The sequence below is a fragment of the Durio zibethinus genome, chromosome 5 (genome assembly GCF_047325235.1).
Source record: "Durio zibethinus cultivar Kanyao isolate XHJ-2024 chromosome 5, ASM4732523v1, whole genome shotgun sequence".
Lineage (NCBI taxonomy): Eukaryota > Viridiplantae > Streptophyta > Magnoliopsida > Malvales > Malvaceae > Durio > Durio zibethinus.
The window spans coordinates 19,503,602-19,513,783 of NC_143166.1; the positions used below are offsets into that span (position 1 = coordinate 19,503,602).

The 10,182-nt window shown below is 32.2% G+C and overlaps 1 protein-coding gene across 1 annotated transcript; it reads right to left on the minus strand.

The window, feature by feature from the left end:
* Positions 1-1,127: 1,127 nt before the first annotated feature.
* Positions 1,128-4,237, minus strand: LOC111282331 (leucine-rich repeat transmembrane protein kinase family protein). The gene is made up of 2 exons (XM_022870368.2): positions 2,709-4,237; positions 1,128-1,923 (listed from the first exon to the last, which is right to left on the minus strand). The coding sequence occupies exons 1-2, from the start codon at positions 4,051-4,053 to the stop codon at positions 1,250-1,252; spliced, it is 2,019 nt and encodes a 672-aa protein (XP_022726103.1). The 5' UTR covers positions 4,054-4,237; the 3' UTR covers positions 1,128-1,249.
* Positions 4,238-10,182: the final 5,945 nt, after the last annotated feature.

Genomic DNA, 10,182 nt, shown 5'->3' on the forward strand with positions numbered 1-10,182 from the left:
GTAAGTTACAAAATCCAAGTTTTCTATACCATAGCTTTAATGGTTCTTCACTAAAGTTTTCATTTAAAACTTGATATAGTCAGTGTTTTTCATTAATAGCTTTTATAACCATACTATGTTTTGAGATTTGAATCCATTATCACATGATTTATATGTTCTTAGTAAAGGTATTTCTCTAGGTTGGGGATCTAAAGTAAAAATTATACTTTCAAAACAAGCAAACAGGTAAATTTTATAAATAAAATTATTTCCCAAAAGTATATCTCCAAGCATAAAAGGAAAACAGAATTTTTTTGGATGATAAATTTGTTGTTATTAAGGTATATAGGAACATGTTTTGCCTTGTTCTCAATTTTGGTTATTTTCCATCAATACCTATTATTGATACAGTGGATTTAATTGGTTTCCATTCTCAGGTGGAAGGGCTTTCCATTGGTAACTACTAATTATTGCTCATGTATCCATTAATTAATGTATTTAAAGAATAAGGTTTATATTCCTTAGAATTAAATTTTGGTTTTAGCACTTTTTCCTTTATTAAGAGACGATGGCGTAGACCCCCCATGCTGGTTTCTTAGAGGCAAACATTAAAGCTGAATAAACCAATATATTTTGGAGGTAGACCTTGTCTGCATATGAACACGAAGCTGCGTCGCACTTCCTACTTTGCTACAAAATTCAAGCCCCGAACTTCTAATTTCCTCAATGATTTGAAATGACAAGGGACCGCCTCAATTTTCTGCTTCTGAATCAATACAAAACCTCACATCTTTTCGTGATTCCAGTTTAGACTTACAGCAGAAAGTTGGATCTGAAATACTCTGTATGCATTCATATAAAACTCACACGATACTGCCACTTACAGCAAAAGATGATTAATTTAGAGCATCTCACATTCTCTAATCATAAATAATTGAAGATCCTTCCATGATTTAAGCTGACAAAAGAATTTTCTATGTCCCCTGCCAGCCCATCTCAGTATTATTTTATCAACATTAGCAACTGCAACTTGAATGTTAGAAGAAATACTACTTTAATCCTTTGAGAAAACAGAGCTTTTTTTCTTCTTTAAAGCCCACAAGAACTTTGTAATCATTGTATAAATCAAATTCTTAAAATCTCTTCAATTAGCATAAAACCCATGGTGCAAACTAACATTAAAATGCAAGACAGCGAACAAAACCATGAATTACATCAACTTCAATAGTATTTTCCAACAACCAATGGAAAACATGAAGGAAACTCATAGTCACTGGCTAACTGCCCCGCACGTGTCTTCAGACAAGCAAGGTGAGTCCGAAACCGAGTCAGGTGCATCGTGACACGGTGACACCTCGACCCCACGAATCTCCTCGATCATCTTGACAACGTGGCTTATTTTAGGCCGTTGATCAGGTGAAGCAGAAGTACAAGCCATTGCAATCTGCAATAGCCCTACCATTTCCTCCTCGATGTCCTTGTACCTCATTAGCTCCAAATCAAAAACCTCAGCCGTCCATTCTTCCCTCACCACAGATTGGACCCACCTAGGTAAATCCACGGCCCCACCGTAGCCATACCCTGAACCACCATTATCCACTATGGAGGGGCATTTCCCTGTTAGCATCTCAAGCAGCAAAACACCATAGGAGTACACATCGGATTTCTGGGTGGGTTTCCGACCATCTGATGAAACCTCCGGGGCTCGGTAACCGTTTGATCTTGGGGCATTGTTGGTGGGTGATGCCAAGATGGAGAGGCCGAAGTCTGACACGCGTGCATTCCCTAATTTATCAAGTAGGACATTTGTGGATTTGATGTTACCATGGGTAAGTTTAAGAGTCTTGCATGTATTGTGAATAAAAGCTAAGCCACGAGCTGCTCCTGCTGCTATTTTGAGCCTTGTGGTCCAGTCCAACGGAATTCTCCCCGGTCCACGGTTCCCTGTTGGAAAAGTAAACAATCACATGTAAAATAAAAAGGGCTCAAGTTGAATAAAATTACACGTTTGACACTAGAAAACAAAATTCATAATCTGGAAATTGGATGTAAGTAGACGAATAAAATCAGGTGGGTCAATTCGTTTGAAGAAAGTGAAGGATGATTTTGATCCAAGATGTGATACAACATGATCCAACGGTAAGGATGGTCCTGGGTTTATCGTTTCGCTTTTTGGTCATATTCGCTGGAGAAGAGCCAAAGACTGGTATCGCGAAAAAACAAAAAGAAAAAGTGATTAAAACAAAATTATCCACAATGACTGGAGCTCTAACAGTAAAATTAAAAATCCCCAGTGTGAAGTTACCGAACGGTGCAAACCCGCTCCCCTCGCCTCACTCACCGGCTGACATTATTAATTGCAACCACGGTTTGGAAAAGAGAATTGCAAAATTAAGCCTTGCTTATCCAAGAAAGCAATGCAGGAATCCGACGGTCCAGCTTCATCCTATATATAAACAGGGACCCACCATCCACCAACCTCCCTTAACACCACATCTGTATCTGGCCGGCGGCTAATCCACCCCACTCACCAGAACCGTTATCCCTAAAAAATTAACACTTCCCATAGGATATCCACAACCACCAAAATCATTAATTCGGTCTGAAATGAACTAAAAATTACTAAATGTTTTCAGATCTTTTTCTTTAGCATCCCAACGAACTGTAATACAAAAAATCAGAAAAAAAATAATTTATCAAAAAAGAGAAAGAGAAGAGCTGAAACGTACCATGAAGTAGCCAGAACAAGCTGCCATTGGGCATGTAGTCATAGACCAACAACTTCTCTTCCCTGGCAAAATAGTAAGCCTTCAAGCTAACCAGATTGGGATGCCTCAACCTTCCCAAAACTTCCATTTGTTGCTCAAACTCTCTCTTCCCTCCTACGTTTGCATCTTTCAATCTCTTCACAGCTACCACATTTCCATCATCCAAAACCGCTTTATAAGCCGTCCCGAATCCACCTTTTCCTAACATCTCCGCCGAAGCTCTCAACAAGTCCTCCAGCTCAAACCTCTTAACCCCTTCGAAAAACACCATTCTTCCCCTCTCGAAACCTGGCTGTGCTGGGTATGGACTCGAAGAATACACGATCTTCTCTCCTTCTAGAACCTTAGAGCCCTTCCCATCTCTCATTTTGGCAACGTAGTTTCGCCAGAAGTAACAATAAAGCAAGAGAGAAACCAAAGCGAGAACCAAAACATCGCCCAAAATTATTGCTATTAAAGCCGATGGGCTTATTTTGGCTGCACTGTGACGTTGAGAATTTGGGGTTTTGTTGAGGTTTCCAGTAGAGGGCAATGAGCTTGGGGATGAAGCTACAACAGTTGGGTTACGACCCGGTAATAACGGTGACGCCAATGCTCCGTCGGATCCGGGTTTTCTCGGGTCACTCTCAATGCTCTTACATTTCTCCATTGGGGCCCCGCAAAGAGCTGCATTTGAACCAAAAGCCGATTCCGGAAATCTCGAGAAAGACTCGGGTATTTCACCAGAAAGCCTGTTATCAGAAACGTTAAAGTCCTGGAGATTCGGGAGATTTAAACTGGAAAGTGGTCCAGAAAACCTATTCTCCTCAAGCCGGAGCGTTAAAAGATGAGTCAAACGGTTGACCGTAACGGGAATCTCACCGGTAAAGTTGTTAAACGACAGATCGAGACGGTACAAACGAAACAGCGACTGAACCGAAGCTGGGAACTCACCTGTTAACTCGTTGTGCGATAGAAATAGGAGCTTGAGAGCAGTGAGGTTGGAGAGGTTGGGAACCGGACCCGAAAGGCGGTTTTGTTTGAGACTGAGGACACGGAGTTGGGTGAGTGAAGTGAGGGGTTCGAAGGAGCCGGTTAGGTCAAGGTTTTCCAGGACGAGTCGAGAGACTCGGTTTTGGAGACATGTAACTCCGCTCCAGGTGCATAGGTCAGCGGTTGAGTTCCACGAAGTTAGCCTGTTGGCTTTGTCCGAAGCTGATTTGAAGTCCATCAATGGTTTCAAATCAGGGTTTGGAATAACTTGGACCAGAAAGAAGAAAAGAAAAGAGAACAAAAAATGTGGGATTAGGAAGCGGGGTTTCGCCATTTTTTGCTCTGCGAGAAGCGGACAGTAAGGGTTGGGGAAGTGAAGGGTTTTTTTCTTCAAGCTGAGTGTGGACTGATGAGTATACTAGAACAGTACAAGTAAAGAAGAGGTTGAAGAGGGTGATAGTGTAATTAATGCGGAAAACGAAGGGTTTTACTTGTATTAAAAAGTTGAAACTTCTTTCCTTGACATGGATTGAACGAGCCGGCTGACCTGAAAAGCCGGTGACGTTGTACTATTGCGTACTGCGAGGTAAATTTATGATGAGATAGACAATATTGTCCTCGTGCTTTCTTTAATTATTTGTAACATTTTTTATTATTAATCTTATAATCTGAGTCTGATGAAATTGGACGGCCGAGATCAGATCGATTTCGAACTCTGTGTTAGTGCGTTTTATGGGACAGCCGCGTGCCGTCCCCTCAAACGTCGTATTTACAGCAGTTAATTAGTTAAAGGACGGAAAAAATGAAATGAAAAATCTAGGGTGGAAAAAATTACTGGCCCATTAAGTAAAGATTGATGGAGATTTGGGATGGCCAATAAAGGGACAATTTGGGTATTTGAGGGCAAAAGGGTGTTTTTAGTCTTGTCCACGACACCAATAAAGCGATGAACTTGGTTTCTCGAAGTTGTCCAGCTTTTTCGCTTTTCCTTTTGCTTTTCATTGTTTGGAACTTTGGTCATTTCTTGCTGCATGCTTTAATTTGCTAAACCCATCGGGGTTTTGAGTGTAACATTAAAACTCCCAGCAGGTGGATGATTACAATAAAACACCTTGTTATTATGTTCATATATATTATTTTTTTCTTAAAAAATAGCTATAATATGCATTGATTACTCAGGAAAAAGAAAAAGGTTTTCATGAATAAAAGTTTTTTTTTTTATTTAGAGTTTAGTTAATTTGTATAATATTTTTAAAAAATAATATTTATTAAATTTGATGTTAAAATTTTAACACATGTTTTCTTGGTAAAAAAAAAAAATCAAATCATCCAATTAATATTGGACAAAATATTATTATACAAAAAAAAAATTTGAAGGATAATAAACTATGTGATACTTTTATTTCCAACTTTAATTAATAGAAATCTTTCGATTGAGACTTTATTCTTCAACTTAATGACACACCAAACAATAGATTTATATACGAGGACTGAAAGAATAGTTGGGGGTAAATTTTCAAATGGGAAAATGGAAATGCTGAATAATCCAAAAAAAAAATTAATGTATAAATTGGCTTATGAATTATGAAACTTTTTTTGATTTGATATTTATTAAAAAAAATTCAATTTTCAACTTTAATTTTGCTTCGGTCAAACATTTTACATCATTTTATTCATTGATTTTTTTACACATCAATATATCGTTAATGTAATTGTGATCTAAGCCAAATGATATAATAAAAGAAAAATTGAATATCAAATCATGAAATTTTTTATAAATATAAAATTTTTAAAAATAATATAATTTAAGAGTTAAATTACATATTAATAAAAGAAAAAATCTAAAATGAGCATTACAAGAAGACAAACATTTTGCCTCTTTGCATTACAAAGTTAAGTCAAATTATCGATGAAACCATTATTGTCTGTCATCATTTTCTCCACTTCGTACTGAATAGTTCATCTTAGGTAAATTTTAATTGTTTATTTAAAAAAATTCGAGTGACAGTAATAAAACTTAAATACATCATATTTGATGAAAAATTAAAGTCGTCATGAGTATGTATGGTTGAATCAAGTCTAATTGACCTAACTCACTTAAGTCCGTTCAATTTATAAATATTATTAAAATATTAAAAATATTTTTTATTAATATTTTAAGATTTTAAATATATTTTTAATTTAAAATTAAATAAAAATAATTTTTTATTAATAAAATTATATCAAAGACAAAATCGAATGGAATTGACATAAAAAAACGTTTGTCCAAGACATTAACTTGAGTCAAGCCAAACTTTCGAGATTGGTGATAGTTCGATTAATGGATAAATTTATAAAAAAATATATACATATAAGTCGAGTGAATAGAATAGACAAATTAGTAAGCTTCTTTGCTTCTTTTATTTTTCGATATATTTTCTTATTTTTAATTTTCATTCTATTCACATTTTTATAATAAGGTCATTTTTGGGTTTTATTTTAACCTAACCCTTTCTTCAAATAATTTTAAAAGGTATACCCCCTTTACATTGACCTGATACATTACCAATTTTTCTGTGCTGTCCACAAGAATTGAACATGTGTTGATAAGAAAAGCGAATTCCTTTCTTTACCAACTAAGTTAATCAATTGTGATCGTTAGGGTTGAAGAAAAAATTGAAAAAATCGAAAGTTTATATGCAACTTTAGTATTCGATTTTTTAAAAAATCAAATTTTTTATTCAAATTAATTTTGATTAAATATTTCAATTTGGTTTAGATTAATTTTTGGATAATGAAATAAAAAATAAAAAATATCTTAATTGAACTTAATAATATTCCTATTAGCTTTTATATAAATTTTAACTTTTTATAAACTAAATTAATTATTTATATATAAATTTATTTAAATATATTAAAAACAATAAATAATAATAACTAATTTTAAAAATTGATGAATGAAATTGATAAAATTTAATTATAATGAATTTAACTTTTTTAAAAAATCAAATCAAATTTAAATTAAAATTAAAAAATTTATGTTACATAAATAAAATAATCAAGCCAAATTTGATTCTATCTGTTGAGTTATCCTCTCAGCGAGTATTGTACTTGCATTTGCTTTGGAACGACTGTATTATGTAAAAACCAAAATTTCAAATGAATAATGGTAAGTGTTGCTATTTGTTTGGTGAATGCTGAAGAAATTTTATAACTTTTAAGTCAAAAGTTGGCATTAATTGTGAAAACAAAGTAATGCACATAAAGTTATGGATCGACTTTATTTTTGTGTCTCCAATGTGAGGCAAGTAAAACATATTACAAATCCATTTTCCAAAGCTATTTTAACAAGGGAATAAAATAATGTAATAAACAAAGAGAAAAGAAAAATAGTTGTAATTTTGAATTGGGACAGGAGCCTTTTGTTCCGAACTCGAGATTCGGCACGGGCTGTAGGACCCTTTCGGAACTGTGCCATGGGCCGAAAACTTTCAAATTGTGCATCTTTTATTTCGTAGCAGTTAGGAAGAGCGTTTAGGTCACTAACAATTTGTTTATTATATTTAGTATTTTGTATATTAATTTTATATAAAATATTTATAATTTATATATTTATATTATATTTTATATAAAAAATTATATATCATAATTCATATTAGTATAAAAATATAAAATATAATTTTTTAATTTTGTTAAACTCATGATTTTTGTTAAAATTTTAAATAGTGCTATATTCATGTCTCATTTTAATATTATTTTTATATATTGTCACCATATCGTATTTTAAATTGTCAAATCTAATATCATTATAAAAACTAGTAATTGAAAATCACAACAAATTATATTTAAAAATTTAATTCAATTAATTCATATAATTATTTTTAAAATATAATATTTAAGATTTTTTATATATGAAAAAAATAAAACAGACCACGAGTTTTCATAAAGATAACTTATTTGTGAAAAAACTTTAAAGAATAAATTACATTGATTCAAAATAGAGTGTTTCACATATAATTGTTTTTATTACAATATTACAATTGTCATATCATAATAAAAATTATATAAAGGTCCACCACTTATAAGTATGGATTCCATATTAAAATTTTAATAGTTTTAACATAATTTTAAACTATAATTGATTAATTATATTACAATTATTGTAAATAAATACTCCTAATTCAAATATTTTAATAATTAAAAATATATTAAAAAATTAGATTATTGCTCATAAGTTACATAAAAGAGCCAAATTATAAAATTATTTTTCGTATTCTAGTCAAAATCAAGATTTAATCACCATACAATAATTTAATAAAATCAAATCTCTTTATTTTTTAAAATTTTAAATTTTAGATCAAATGTTAATTTGTTAAAACTCTATAGTTGTTTTATCTAATGTAAAAGTTGGTAGGTTCACATTGTGTTAATTATGCTTACGTGACAAATGTAAGTTTATTTTTATTGGCTAAATATTTTAATTTAGAATCTAACATTTAGACCTTTTTCAATTAAAGATATCATTTTTAATTTGGTTTAATGTAGGATTAAAACGTTTCTTGGTTAGTTCAAATAGGACTCTATCATGCAGTGTGACACACGCACGTAAAACTAGAATGATTTTTTTTCTAATATAAAAATTAAAAGAAAAATTTTCATTCATTTTTGACATTTTTATTTCTCTCTTTAACAGAAAGAAAGAGAACATCTCTATTTAAAAATGGAACCCGTTCGAAACCAAATTACCTAGATTCCAATTGTCACCACAACGCTGGCTATCATCCAGTCACCACCAGCAGCAATCGTCCGCCGTCGGCAAGCCACCTTTCAATTCTAAAATTTCACCAGATACTTTCTCAACCTCCTCGTCTCAGATTTGTGCTTGGTTTTGCTTAAAATAGCTTTAAACTACCCAGATTTAGATCCAAAGTCGCAGTCTAAAACTTTAAAATACTTTTTTTTATTAGCCAAACATTTTTTTCCTTCTAATATGTGTTTTTTTTTTAAGCTGAGGCCCCCTCTTCACCAAAAATCTAAATCCAAAACAACCTAAAGCATTTAAAATCCAAAATTGCCTCCCCCTTTTTGTTACTATTTTTTGTTTTTTGTTGTTCCTATTGCTTTTCACGTTGCTATTCCCTTTTTGGGTGATGTATTTGCTTTTATGTATTTTTTTAGTTTTTTCTTGTTGTTAGGCAAAAAAAGTTTTGGTTTTCTTTTTTTTGAGTATAGCTATTGGTTGATGGTTGTAGCTTAGGTGTTACGAAAGGTGGTTTCTAGATGTGGTGGTGTGCAGTGACAATGGCAAAATGATGAGGGTTGCTTGGTGATTGTTATGATGTATATGGTGGGGTTTTTTTGGCAATGGATTTTTTTTATCTGTTTGTTTTCTTTTTTTTTTTTTAGTGCTATGGGTTTCGATTTTAGCAGAAACAATGGGTTTAGGTATTGTCTTCAATATAAAAATGCTAATAGGGCTAGTGGTGGCGTGTTCAGCGAGTCGAGACAGGTTAGGTTGTGGAAGAGCTTGGGAATAGGTTTTTGACTAAGTTGTGGAAAAGCTAAGGAATGTGTTTTCGAAGGAATTAGCATGTGTAATAATAAAAAATAACTTAATGGTTAATATTAGACTTTAATAGCGCATGCATCACACTTACGTTATGAAGTCCTGTTTTGAACCAACTTGAAAACATTTAATCTTAAATTGAATTAAATAAAAGATGATATCCACAGTTGAGAAAATGTCACAACATTAAATCTTAAATTAAACATTTAACCATTTTTATTGGGTATCTGATGACATAGATTATTTATTTTCTTGTTATCTCTCTTTTTCTTTCTTAAAGTGCACTATTTTTAGCTTGTATAAAACTAATTCTTTTTTTCTTTTTTTACTTTTCCATTCTTTCATGTTAAAACTTAGCTATCAACCATTATTAACACCATCCGTCAGGGTTAAAATTCACCAAAATTTACTTAAAAACTCTTCTCAACCTCAAAATTTAAAAGTCTTTGAAAAATAAAAAAGATTGAGGTATGATGGAAAAAAGTGAGGACTGAGGAAAAAGAAGCAAAGGCAAATTTGGTTGTAGAGGCCAGAGATTTATATGTGCACATGTGACATATTAACAGAATGAAAGAGATGAATTATGTTCTCCAATGTATAACAAAATGTAGCTTGTTATCATAATTTTAAAAATTTATATATGAATATTAAAATACCTTAATTTAATAAATCAAATGGCATACTTGTTTAGAACTTTAATAGGTCGCATAATCCATTTCAAGTTTCAAGCCAAAGATAATTTTACTTGAAACATGTTCACCATAAATACAACATGCTTTTAAGATGAAAATCAAAGAATTGAATTGAAGATAGAGTTAATAGCATGGGTGGTCCCCAAACTTTGAATCAAATTCTATATTGGTCTTTAAATTTTGAAAAATTTTAATCGAATCCTCAATTGTCCAAACACATGTCAAT